We start from the raw sequence: 14,801 nt of genomic DNA, 5'->3' as shown, positions 1-14,801 counted from the left end.
GAGACGTTGTTACTAATAATACACACAAATAATAAAAATTATTATTCTTATAATTGGAACAAGTAAACAGATCCGGACAAAATTACCTTTAGAATTGATCATGGTACGGTACACATCATGTACACATAGGTATGTTTGAAGTTTTAATTGCATACAATTTAAAATAATAATAACACACAAAAAACAAAAAATTTTTGTTATGAAGGTCCTGCACATGCAAGGTGTTTGAAGTTTTTTTTCTGTTAAACACTCCGGCTGAAACATTTTTTATTTTCGCGGGGATTTTCAATGTTATGTCGTTCGATTGTTTTTCAATTTAATCACAGCGCCACCTGTGCTGGTTCTGTAGTAATTTCTTCACTTAGTGCTCGGTTTTACAAACATTTCGAAGAGTTGTAGAATTAATCACCATTAAAGTGTATATACTCAGCCAACCATGGTACGTACAAAGTCCAAACACACCGCAAAGCATTTTTTAAAATACAACTTGAACGTTAGTACGATGTAAAATTGTGTGTATTATGATAGCCTACTTTCAGGGGCAAGCCCATTTTTATTTCTTAAACTGGCAGAAATGATTTATTCTAATGACTATTATTTTTCAGGGTAATGAAAGTTCGCTGCCCATGGAGCTTTGCTCAAATTGTAAGTTTCATTTTTGTGACAACCAGGCTCTACACGATTCAATGTTTTTTAGTCGATGCTGATGAAATACGACGCCTCGGAAAAAGATTTCGGAAGCTAGATCTTGACAATTCTGGAGCACTCAGCATTGATGAATTTATGTCGTTGCCAGAACTTCAGCAAAATCCTTTGGTTCAGCGCGTCATAGACATCTTTGATGCTGATGGCAATGGTGAAGTTGACTTCAAAGGTAACCGAAACAATAATTGGGTCTAGTACAATTTTTACCGTTAAAGATCCAATTTGTAAGGTATGGATATGTTTCGGTGAGGATGGGTCATACTCACAACGCATGCTGATGGTGACGTAAAAAATATTTGCTTCTGATCAGATTTAAGTTTTCAACAAGAGAAACATCAAGTATAAGATGTTCTGTTAATGATGTTATACCTAATAAGACATTTGATTTGTTTTGACCACACGCGTTTTTAATATGAAATTGGCAAATTTATGTATCTGGGAATGCATGTGTGTTTTTACTTCCCAAGCCTAAGCGAAGGAAGTATTACAAACAAAACCATTGGGCTACTTTCAAATTTTCTCGATGTATTATGACCCCCAGAGTACGAAAATATAAGTTTTCTGTTTCCATCTGTCTGTTCGTCGTCTGTGTCGATTTTTATTAGATAGGTAATCTCCAAAACTGCTCGACCGATTGTTGTCAAATTTTTATGTGTGTTATGATTAGAGAGCGGATTTCTGTTGGGCTACGTCACGATTATAGGTGGGGACGCGTGAATCGCTGCGAATCAGTAGCGGGTGATAATCAGTGCATTTAATCTTCACTTATTCCATACAATTAACGAAAACTTAATTCGTAAAACAGCTAGGTAAATGAGAACGGGAATTAACAGCAAATTACAACGAAGCACCGTTATTCTATTCTAAAATAAACGAAGTGCAGCCAGTAACTGCTCTGAATTCCCATCCCGCACGAGCCGTACCGGTTTGTTCTTGCCAAGTCCGACAGAAATTCGCTGTCTAGTTATGATTATGAATGTCCTGTAGATGGTAAAGTATGATATGATGAATATGATGATGAATTCAAGAAAACAAGCTCCACAAGATCTCTAAAAAATGTGTAGTGTCTCATTAAAAAATAAGTGATATGTGGTATAGAAACAAAATAAAAAGGGTATCAAAACGAATTTATATGATGTCATTTACCTTCGTAGGCGGTTACTGGTAATACTTATCTACATGTATTTTAATGTATACAGGTTATCACGAATACAAATTCGCAAAATCATTTTTTTTTTATTTTCCAAAGAAGCGGGATTTGTTGAACTGCACTTTAGGGGCGAGGGAAGTCCTGTCGAAATATCTTTCTACCAATTTTGCTTTGTTACTGCGGAAATCAAAAATACATCCACCGACTTCCTGATAATTTCTTAAATATTTTTCAATTATTACAATGTGATAGAATGAAAAAGGCAGTGAGTGATTTATTTTACAATTTGTTACATATTCACATCAGTAAATAAAATAAAACAAATAAATACTTCACGCAAAAGGACTATATTAATAATTTTTCGTAATCCCATGTTATTTCAGTTTTATGGAACTTAAATGACAAATGAAAAGGCATCCATAATGGTCGCCAGCTATTAAGGTGTATATCAGCCGACAGCTGTTAACCTTTTATCATAATAAGCATTTTTTCATGAAGTTTTTTGAAAAACTATATTTTGTTTATAAACTGATCCATGGGCCAAAATATGGCATGTTATTTTTTAGAATTTGATTTTTTTTCGGAACCCAAAATAAAAATTTAATTTACATGGGATACATATGGGATTACGAAAAGTATTGAACGACACACGGCCGAAACGCAAATAACGGACTCGGTTGATTACAATAAATAAACTTTAACAAAAACTAACAATTATTGAAAAAAATGGGTATCAATTCGACAAAATTTGAACCGTTAGTTCAGGACTTTGCCGATAGGAGCGCCACTACAATTTACGGAAGCGACTTTCCAAGTAAAACCCATTTTTTTCAATAATTGTTAGTTTTTATTAAAAACTCTGCCAAGCAATATATCATTAATTTTTCTCTGATATTCCTGTTAAAATTATTTGACGTAGTTTGCATTAATTTGTGGTATATTTTGATTTTAATAAATACATTATTATTTAAATAAATTGTACCACTAACAAACATTTAATGACTCTGCGGTCTGTAAAAAGTGATGCTTTGTCAACGTGAGAATTTTCAAGCGGTTCTATGATCGTTATGACTCAAAAAACGTGAAAAGAAAACATACAATGGTGCTTTTTTTACGATATTTCTCAGCCATATTTTTTTAATTTATTGAACTGGTCTCTGTGGTCTAGAATATGAAAAAAGCTGCAGTTTGCTGTATGATACATCTATATTAATATCATTTTTTCATAAAGAAAACCAAAAAAATGTTGTACCTCGTCTAGCGAGTCCCCTTAACAAGTGGTGTTTCAATAGAAATGGCAAACACTATATTTGTGTTAAGTCATTACAAAAAGTAATTATAAAAGTGACTGAATTACTCAAAAAAAGTAATTCGTTACAATTAGCCAATAACACGTGACGTCACGCTGTGGCGGGAACTCAGCGTTTGACAAGCGCCGTGAAACTCCATAAGTGACAATGCTAACATTTTCGCATTTTATTTAAAAGTGTGGGAATTTATCTAGAAAATAAACACGTGAATAGCTTCTTTCATATCTTTTCTGTGTATCTGGGTGCTTTTTTTGGCGATTTGAGTTAAAAAAAAACATAATAAAAATAAAAATACAGAACGCTGTTTTGGTCTGCATTCCTTGTCACCCAAAATACATCCGTGTGTTTTAAGCGGTAAATCGAAATTAATATTTTCGTTTGAGGTTATTGTGACGGGTTTAAGTGAAGGTGTGTGATTTGTTTTTAAAGTATGGAGAATTTAAGTGATTATGCACGATGTCTTTCTGTCAAAGAGAAAAACAGATATGTACAAAAGTTAAACAATTTAAACGGCGTAGATCCTTATACAATGAGTGCAAGTGATTTTAATTTGTATTTAGACGATTTCTCTACCATAAAGGCCTCGCCACATAGGCTGTGCTATGCTATGTTAATGAAAAACATAGAAGTAGACACAATACATTTAAATGAGAGTGTTCACATAGCCATTATGTTATGCTTTATGTACTTTTTACACAGAACTAGCATAGACATTACACAGCTAGAAATAATCCGACATAGCATGAAAGTAGAATGGAATCCTACTTCTGTGTAATGTTTGGTTGTTGGCTCATGCGCGTCTAGAGAAAATTCAAAATTCTAACCTAAGCCTTCTCAATTTTCTTCTTTTATAAGTTGTATTTCTATATTGCACTGCATATTGCACATAATAATAATAAAGTTTAAGTAATTCGATCAGGTTCTCTTCGTGAATTTTTTTATTTAAGATTGTCAGCTACACCAACAAGTTTCAAAATGAACGACCACTTTTACTCACCACTGCTTTTGCTAATAACTATTTATAAACACACATCTACTATGCTATGCTACCAATTGCTACTATTCTATGGCATGGCTGTTGTGAACACCATCTGTGACTGTATGTCATGTTCATGCTATGTGAATGTATTTTTTACATAGCATAGACATAACGTTTTAATATGAGCATAGCATAGCACAGCCTATGTGGCGAGGCCTTAACAATGAATGCCATTCTAAACTTTTTTATTTTTGGAATAAGTAAAATAACCCACAATGAAATTCGTGCATTCAAAACTCTACAGGCATTTATTCAGTTTTCTCTTTTTTAAACGACTGTGTCTTTCAACATTACAAGTATTATGAGTGGATTTATTTTGATATCCTAAATTTCATTATCATAGGAATACTTTACTTTGGCTTCGTTAAATCCACCCGTTTCAAGGCTTTTAACCAAAGCTTCCGCCTTTTTTTCCCCATCCTGTATATATTTACCCCTATTGTTGCTAATTGCTGGGAAAGGAAAATAAAATTTGTCCGCATTTCTGGTGCTTCGATTCGCGCAACCCATAACAGTATAAAATTTAGGCATTTTCTCCTAAAATACAAAATATTATAATATTAAGATGCTAGTATATTTAAAAAACATTGTTGTACATTAACAAAGATTTAATTTGCAAAACAAATAATATAAGATGCAGCGAAGTTAACCTGTACATCACATTGGAAAACATTATTTTTTAAGCATATTCAAACGTTATGGTGCGTTTTACAGATATCTACACAATCTAGAAACTGTAACAAAATTACCAAACTATAAAAACACAGTTGACACACTCTCAAATTTAAATGAATTCCGAAAATATTAGCATTGACTCTTATGAGAAAACCGGCTAGTTGTCAAACGCTGCCATCTTGATGACCTCGGATGACGTCAGTGTATTTGGCTAATTACTCATTACTTGCAAAGAAATTGAATTACAGTAATGAATTACTTCCACCCACTGCTAATTATCCCCACCACCAATGTGATGACGTCACTTCAAAATTGTATATAGTAAATGGGTTTTAAATTGCATGAAATAACATAGTCCTACACATGTAGTTTATGATTCCATATTGAGTTTTTGCCCGAAACGTCCAGATTTTTTGAAAAAACTGAGTCAATTTATGTTATTGATTAAATCAAGAATTGCAAAACTGAATACTTTTAAATCTTGTAGACGTTTTGAAATAATTGCAAAATATGATCAATCTATACTTGTAATTTGTCATTGCATTCAAATTTTTTCGATTTGCTTGTACAGGTGGCTCAAAAAATTTAATGAACCAGTCAAATTATTTTGTTGAATAAATCAATACTTTGAAATCTTGCAAACGTATTAAAATAATTGTAAGCCTGGTAAATTGTTAATCAAAACATATATGTTTATTCTCCTCAAAAAATTGATGACGTCATCTCAAACTTTGCCGAATAAATTCTACTCAAAATGTGCAAAATATGATGAGTTTTGCTTGTGATTTATCATTGTATTATTTTTTTTTTTTAGTTTTGCTTAAACAGGTGGCTCAAAAAATTAAAGAATGAGTCAACTTATTTTATTGATTAAATCAGGAACGGCTCACTCCATTTTCTCAGACAATTTTTGGGATTACAATACTGTTATTTTTAGTATTACACTGTACCATTCCAAACTGATATGCGTGCCCTTTTGTTTCTTGCACTGGTAATACGCTGTGACTACTTTTCTTGTGTGCTGTGACTAGTATTATCCATGTTGATGACGTCATCACAAATTTTTTATTAGTAAAATTAAGAACGAGTCACCCCATTTTCTCGAAAATGTGAAGAATACGCACGTCTTTATATAATAATGACAAAATAAGAATTATAATATTCCGAACATTTTGTTAATTACGGTTTAATTAATTTTATTAGTCCTGTGTTTTGCAAAGACAAACTCGTTCAAATCAAACTAATTTCTACGTGAGATTCTTTCGATGTATAAACATAAATAAATACTTGAGCGTCTGATTGCTATTACCTAGTGTTGAAGGACAGTGTTACGGACTGTCAGTCAGTAGCGTAACATACACACTTCCGAAGGGGGTGGTTTTTAAATTAATTTTTTTAAATCGCAAACAATGACCCGCGGAAACATAAACTTAAGTGAACTGGTCAACACGCTAGCACGAATGCGGATGAATTTATTAGGCACTAATCTAAACAGATACAGGTACCCATCGCAGGTAGAAAAGTTCATTGTCAAAGAGAAACGATGACGGACGCCTCTGAGGGTGGATATGTTTCATTGTAATATACTTCAGGAGCGAGGGAAGTTCTGTCGAAACAACTTTCGACCAATTTTTTCAAGAAGTTTAGTTGTGTAAACTGAACTCCATTTTCTATAAGGAATTCACGTTCGGTAGATGTAACTAGATTGGGTAACTTTTTTTTTTAAGCTGTGTAACTGCGGACATAATTGTTCTAGTGTATAATGTATAAATGAAATGTCAGTAAGTAGGTATCAAAAATGTGACATGTAAGTAAGTAAATGTCAAATATCGAAAATGTGATGGTTTTGTGGTAATCTGCTGAATCTATTTTTGAATGAAGGGGAAAATCGCATCCCTCTAATAGCCCAAATTGCAACCCGCATGTAAAATTGTGAATCTTTTCCTTGCACTAGTTATTTTAGGAGGACAAGCTTTGGTGTCATCATCAAGGATCCACAATTTTACCATGGATCCGTTTCGGTGTATGTCTAATTCAAGAAAATGAAAAGTAAATCTTCACCACTATCACGCAATTGGAGATACCTCCTTGTCAATTTCGACATTCACTGTAGTATAGTAAAACTATGGCTATTTGAAAGTGACTTCACTAGGGATAAAAATTTTGCTAGCACTTAGGATGATTATCCTTTAGTCCCTTTAGTCTTGATGGACACATTTATAGCAGGGACTAAGAGAGATAAACCATCCTAAGCGCTAACAAAAATTTATCCACAGTGAAGAAATAGCGATAGTTTTACTATACTAATAATAAAACACCCGCGTGTACCGCTTTTGATATTTGATGAATAAAAAAGTATAATACCGATAATAGCAGTAATTACAATACTTCCTTCGCTTACGCTTTGGAAGTAAAAAAGGAAAGGGCCAAGTTTGGCACCGAACCCACGATCGCAGGTCGCCATTCCCCCAGAAATTCGCTACGCTATGAAGCCTTGTATACCATGTTGGTAATACAATGTTTTCATCCCTTGCAAATGTTTTTGCGAAAATTTGAACGTTTAGCGAAAATACTGAAAGCGAAAGTAAGCTACAAGTATAGGAGTATAACATTCAAATCTTTTAAAAATTCAATTTATTGAGATGACTCCATCAAATTGCTGGTGGGATGATTGGCCAAATTTTGGTTAGCGTTTAACGATCTCATGATATTTCTAATATATATACAAAATTTAACAACAATCGGTTCAGCAGTTTCGAAGATTACGAGTCTAACAAAAATGGATACATACACCAAACAGACAGACAGATAGACGGCAACGGGAGACTCCTTTTTCCATACTATAAGGGTCGTGAAACGTCAAGAAAACAAAGTTGGCCATTCATCCGATGAACTCGATTAATATGCTTCCTTAGCTTACGCTCGGGAAGTAAAAAAAATTGGTGAAAGTTGTTAAATAATAGATATTTATTTTATTAGGAGTTTAAGTGATACTTTATGTGACGGAGTATGGACGATTAAACGCCGAGCAATAGCGTGGCGAATTAAGTCCATACGAGTCACATAAAGTCACTTAAACTCCGAATGAAATACAATATTTTATTTTCAAACGATTAATCTTCTTTTGAAATGATTATTTCCCATCTTCTTGCTTCATTAAGGAATTGCCTTGATTTCACTTACCATGGTTACTATGGTTGACAACCACTATGATTTTCACATATTTATACTCCGGCGGGGTATAAATGCTTTATTTATACGCCGGCGGAGTATAAGCAGTACTTATACGCCGCTCAAACACGGTGTCATAGAAATGACACTTAAACCCCGGTAAGACCGTCATATAAGTGTCAGTTATATGACGTTTGAAAATAAAATAAATTATTATAATCTATCACACAAAATTTAGTCTTTTTAATTATTAAACGAGTTCAAAATGCGAGGGATTATAGCATGAGTAAAAAATTTCACGAACCCCTCATTATAAACCACTATTTTTTAGTCGACTAGTCTTAAATCAACAGTTAAATCTTTAGATAAAAGCGGGGATAAAACTCTGAGAATTAGCAACCTATGACTATAATTATATGGTTTTTAATTTTCTGGCACAATTTATCGATACCGTAAAGTCGGATTATAATAAGGCTTAACGTTTTCTGTCTTTAACCTCGAAGTAATAATCACAGTTCATATTCTAACATAATTGTCGTTTATAACTAGAGCTTCGACTGTACCGTAATTTAACAGTTATTATTGCTCATTAAAAATGACCTTTTTACTTCTTTTACTTACTTTTTTATTCAACTCAACATCAAATACAGCACTAACAATTGTTTAAATTCATTTTCTATAATGTCAACGCTAATAAAATAGAAAAGTGATATTTTTATTAACCGCAATAATATTTTAATATTTCAAAATCGAAATATTCATCGCCTCAGCCACTGCTTTCACGATATTTGTAAGGCCAAACCAAAACAATCTTCTGCACACTCTCACCAGCTGTACCCTTTCGTGTTGAAAGCTACTCTAATTGACGGTGACGGAAATCTGACTGTTGCGCAAAAACAGAGCGATTTTAACAAGATGGAGGATCCCACTTTATTAGGTACCGTTTCAACTAATAATAATTCTACTGCTTCGATCACTTTACTATCTTCGTTATCAATCTATTACCAAAATGCCAGAGGTATAAACTCAAAACTAGTCGAACTTTTCAATTCTTTACTAACTTGTAATTTTGAGCTCATAATTCTCACTGAAACGTGGCTTACTGATTCTGTGGCTAATTCAGAATTTTGTCCTGACAATTTTGAGATATACAGATCTGATCGTAAATTTAATAAAACTACTCTTACCAGAGGTGGTGGGGTTCTGATAGCAATGCGCAAATATTTCTCTGTTTTGCAGATTGATCTGTCCCCGCATGGTTTTGATGAGTTGCATTTAATTGACATTGTGGGGGTAAAACTTACATATAGATATGTCTCTTTCTACATTTTGGTAATTTATGTTCCACCCAAGTCATCTGTTGATGATTATATCTCATTATTTAATTTGCTCGGTAATCTTGCTGATTTATGGAATGATCGTGTGGTTATCATAGGTGACTTTAACATTGCTGAATATCATATTGGTTTAGAGAACAATATTGTTGGTAATAACAAGTTGTCTGCCCTAAGCACTTTTTTAAATCTTAATAACTATTGTCAGTTTAATACTATTATGAACACTAATGGCAGACTTTTAGATTTGATTCTTTCTAACTATGAGTGCTCTGTTAATGGTTGTCATGATTATCTTTTGCCAGAAGACAGTCATCATCCTTCTCTGGTAATTACCATAGATACTCATCAAGGAAAAAGTAAGATTTTAGGTAATTCTGAAATATTAGTTAAACGGTGGAACTTTCGGAAAGCTGATTATCCCAACCTTTATCACCATCTTGGGCAAATTAATTGGTCGTTTTTAAATGGAGTTAATGATCCGAATACTGCATGTACTTTATTCTACAATAAACTTATTAACATCCTTGATATTTATGTGCCCAAGACTCGTAACATTCGTCATAGCCCCTTCCCGCCTTGGTTCACATTTGACATTATTAATAAAATCAAATTTAAATGGAAACTTTGGTCTAGGTATAAACGAAGTAAAAGTTTAGAGGATCTTTTGAATTTCAAATCTGTACGTTCCGAAATAAAACGTGATGTCAAAGTTGCCTATCGTGATTACATCTGCGATTTGGAAAATAACATAAAAGCCAATCCTAATAAATTCTGGACACATATAAGCAGACTTAAAAAACAAGGGGGTATACCGTCCCAAATGAGTTATAATAACAAGGTACTCTGTAATCCTGCAGATATAGTAAATGCATTTGCAACCCATTTTAGTTCAGGTTACACTGACTGTAAAGCCACAAATTTGAATGAATTCGTATGTGACTCTTACAATGATCTTATACAATTCAACACGATAAGTGAAGCAGATGTGTTTAAAGCGCTAAAAAAAATTAAGTGTAACTTAATGAGTGGTCACGATAATATTCCGGGTTTTTTATTATCTGATTGTGCTTCGGTGCTTTCTCATCCCTTATCAGTCATCTTTAATTTAATAATAAATTCTGCCATCTTTCCCGATATCTGGAAACATTCTATTATTTCTCCAATTTTTAAGAAAGGGAGTAGAAATACAATTGAGAATTACAGGCCCATTTCGCTAATTTGTAACTTTGCCAAAGTTTTTGAATTTGTTTTACATAAATTTTTGTTATTTAATGTTCGTAGTAAAATATCTGATTGTCAACATGGATTTGTAAGTAACCGTTCCACCATATCTAACCTCTGTGTATTCACACAGTTTGTTTCAGAAAGCTTTGATGCTATGCTTCAGGTTGACGTGGCCTATACTGATTTTTCCAAGGCCTTCGACAAACTTAATCATGATATTTTGCTGGTTAAATTAAGTAATTTTGGGTTTTCTGCTTCATTACTTTCATTGTTTAAATCGTATTTATCCAATAGGACTCAGTGCGTTAAATATAATGGTCATGTGTCAGATAGTATTTCTGTCTTGTCTGGAGTGCCTCAGGGTTCGGTTCTTGGACCTCTTTTGTTCGTGATTTACATAAATGACATCGCAAAGAGTATTAGTTCAAACATTCTTATGTATGCGGATGATTTGAAAATTTTTAGAACTGTTTCGAGTATTAATGACTGCCGGATGTTACAAGATGATCTGCAGAAATTTCTATGTTGGAGCAATTGTAACTTTCTCCCGGTAAATTTTGACAAATGCTTTATTATGTCGTTTACTAACAAAAATATCCAAACCTTGTATCCCTATGATCTCAATAACACCATTTTGACTAGAGTTGATTCTTTCTGTGATTTGGGAGTCACTTTTGATTCCAAACTCTCTTTTGTAAATCACATAAATAATATATGTGCCAATGCTCTCAAATCACTCGGTTTTATACTAAGATGTGGCAGTAGTTTTAGTGACTTTGATTGTTTGAAAATTTTATATTTTGCTTATGTGCGATCCAAGCTTGAATATGCAAGTGTTGTTTGGTCTCCATTTTCTCGGATTCATATAGACACATTGGAGAAGATTCAACGACGTTTTTTGAAGTACTTAGCTTTTAGGGCGGATGGTGTTTATCCACCAAGGGGTTCGTCCCATATTACTCTTTTAAATAAATTTGGGTTTAGAGATTTACATTGCAGACGGACTATTGCATCGTTGAATTTTTTAAAAAAGTTGGTTCATTTTCATATTGATTGTCCGGATCTTTTGAGTCGATTATATTTGCTTGTCCCCAGATTGTCATCTCGTTCTCATGATTGCTTCTATTTGCCTACTCCTCGCTTAAACGTTGTAAAACACTCACCTATATACGAGATGTGTACTTTATACAATTCGGAACAGAATGCATTCGATATATTTAAATAAATAGGTTTTTTCTTTGTATATGTAGCTACATTCAGTCTGTTTAACTTTGCCTTCGTGGGTTCAGCTGTTGGTCATATATTTTGCTAAGGTGGTCAGTAATTGGGCTATTGCCTGTTGACCATCACTGACATAATAATAATAATAATAAGATGGATAAAGCAAGACAAAAAGTGGAGAGTTGTTTATACGTCAACTACTTGACAAAATTGACGTTCAAATCAATAATATGCATGCTTAAAATTTTATGTTAAGTTAATTTATAAATTGTTTCATTGTTACAAAAGTTTTGAACGCCGTTGCTGTGTCCCTATGCATACTCTATCTTAATCCATAGATCAGTCTATTAAATGGTGTGAATATGAATAAGTGTAGCGGACAGTCGTTTACGAATTTTATTTAACAAATAACAATTGTAAGTTCTTCGATAGAATATGACCGTTAGGTCCACAAAATGAATATAGAGTCAGTGATGTTGAATGCTTGAAGAATGAATGAAGAATGATGAATGAATCTTAGCTACCCTGTGTTCCAAAGGGAAGATGGCTCTAACTCCCTTACGGGTGGGGAGGGGCGAAACGGGTTCCCCGCCAGAGCCACTAACACAATCTTTAATTCTTACTTATGTTGCATAATGTACATGTCTGTACAGTTCTAACAGTACATCAGTACCTAGTAAAATTTTACAACCGCTACTTTGAGGGATTGTCGGACAATGCAGGGGGATAATGACGCCAATAAAAGGAGCGTGCCGCCAGTGTATAGCGGGCTAGAAACATCCAGGGCTGCATTAAATTTGTGATTTATGGTATTGTGGCTCCAACCTTCATGGTTAACTTTGAAATACTAATACAATTTTACTACATGCGGTTCAAGTGATGGAACTTTACATAATTAGTCAAAAACTGACAAAATATTGACACTGACAAACGGATAATATAAAGCTACTGAATCATTAAGTTGGTCATCATTACAGAAAGACAAAGATAACTTCATTACTGTTTGTTCTAAAAATATGTAAAAATATGTTAGTGGATTTCCGTATAGAAATTTAGTGAAATATAGCAGCAACCCTTCTCAAGATCTAAGATAGTAAGCGCAACTAAGTATTAAATACAAAATGACGAAGAGTCAAAAAGTACCCAATTTTTGCATTTTAATTTATTTTTGAACAACTCTTAAATTTTTTATGACGTGTGAATTCGCAGCGCTTTTTAGCTTTGTTTACTATTTGTCCTAGAAAACTGTAAAATCTTTTTAGAGAACTATAGAAAAAGTTAAGCGTGCCTTAAAACGTAATGATCACACAACATAATGCAATTTTTTTTATCTAAAATTTTACCGTAAAAATATATTCACACATTTTCTTGTTTAGAAAACATCAGTTTAGATTGCATTTTATTGTTATAAACAAAATAAAATGCTGTCATATATCGTACGCATTTGAAAACACTTTCACCAGTTAAGAATAATTTAATATAGAGAAGGATGAACTGTTGAATTGTCAGAATATGTAGATGATTGCCAGAAGTTAATTTGAATGAATAAATCAGTACGAACTATTTACGTGATTGGATTTATTATAAACCCAGTTTGTCCCAACTAATGGACGCCTGTAAACGTAATGATATGCCTTATAAAACTTCAGTAAGGTCTTTTTACGAAAAGCCAAATAATTTTACTTGTTTTATTACAGAATTTATTCAAGGAGTTTCACAATTCAGTGTTAAAGGAGATAAACTGTCTAAACTAAGGTTCGCATTTAGAATTTATGATATGGACAATGATGGATTTATCTCCAACGGAGAGTTGTTTCAAGTTAGTATACAAATCAACCCTAAGAACTACATAAACTTCAATCAAATGTTCCAGGTACTAAAGATGATGGTGGGTAACAATCTCAAAGACACCCAGTTGCAACAAATCGTTGATAAAACAATCCTTTTTGCGGATAAGGACGAAGACGGAAAAATCTCATTTGAGGAATTCTGTAATGTTGTGGGTAATACTGACATCCACAAAAAGATGGTAGTAGACGTTTAAGACCAAAAATATAATTGTCCAACGCAAGACCTGATCTCTCCATTTGTATTGCGCAGATGCGTTAGCCCTTGTATACATCGCAAGCTTCAGTCACCGTTGTTTTCAGGTTTTATGTTGGAGAATTAGCCTAGATTTAATTTAAGTTTGTTTAAATATTTATAAATACTATACATATAAAATGAATGTTTTCTAACACTGTATAATAAATCTTGAGCTAACGTTATGATTCTATTTGCATGTAACGTGCTTGTTGTTTCCTGTTAAAATGTTTTATAAATCAAAATACAAAAAAAGAAAAACATATATGTATATTGATAATGGTTGTCCTTTATACTTTATCTAAGTGTTGTGTGTATAGCATTACGCTGATGGGCAAAGCCCTTGATTTTTAATATTCAATATTCTAACTATACTGTGTAAACGCTTTTGGATGTACTTATTGAGCTGTCACTGATCACTAGTAGATAGCTGCCACGACCTCTGCTAAGACCTGTTTAGTGCACGACGGATCTTAATACTGGACATGGCGACCACACTTCATCTACTCCACAACCAGACGAAATCAATTACTCAAGCCGAATTTAATCTGAATTGACGGGGACCACAAATATGTAAAAGTTCTACTCACCGTCCAGCCGGTTCAGGTTATATTTTTCCAGGTTTTTGATTTTGGTATGGTTTAAAATTCGCTGATAGTTTTCTAAATGTGCGCAAGGGAACAAACACCGAATTTCTTAGAATAAATGAGTGGAGTTTTATCACACTGGTACAATAGATATTGATAGTAGTGTCTAGTTGGAAAGTTATTATTCCATTCTCCCTGTATATTACGTTACCATGATTGTGTTGTACAATGTACCTATTCTATTTAAAAAAAGTTTATGTTGAATAAAAATAATTTCACCTCTCTATCTCGTATTTTTTA

At 33.3% G+C, this 14,801-nt stretch overlaps 1 protein-coding gene across 1 annotated transcript; it reads left to right on the top strand.

The window, feature by feature from the left end:
• Positions 1–322: 322 nt before the first annotated feature.
• Positions 323–14,787, top strand: LOC135132519 (calcineurin subunit B type 2). The gene is made up of 5 exons (XM_064060645.1): positions 323–439; positions 606–645; positions 698–874; positions 13,530–13,651; positions 13,706–14,787. The coding sequence occupies exons 1-5, from the start codon at positions 437–439 to the stop codon at positions 13,874–13,876; spliced, it is 513 nt and encodes a 170-aa protein (XP_063916715.1). The 5' UTR covers positions 323–436; the 3' UTR covers positions 13,877–14,787.
• Positions 14,788–14,801: the final 14 nt, after the last annotated feature.

Source organism: Zophobas morio, unplaced genomic scaffold, assembly GCF_036711695.1.
Source record: "Zophobas morio isolate AGI-343-1 ecotype UQ-CSIRO unplaced genomic scaffold, CSIRO_AGI_Zmor_V1 ptg000002l, whole genome shotgun sequence".
NCBI lineage: Eukaryota > Metazoa > Arthropoda > Insecta > Coleoptera > Tenebrionidae > Zophobas > Zophobas morio.
Note: the sequence above shows the minus strand (reverse complement) of the source record. Positions and strands in the feature narration are given on the sequence as shown.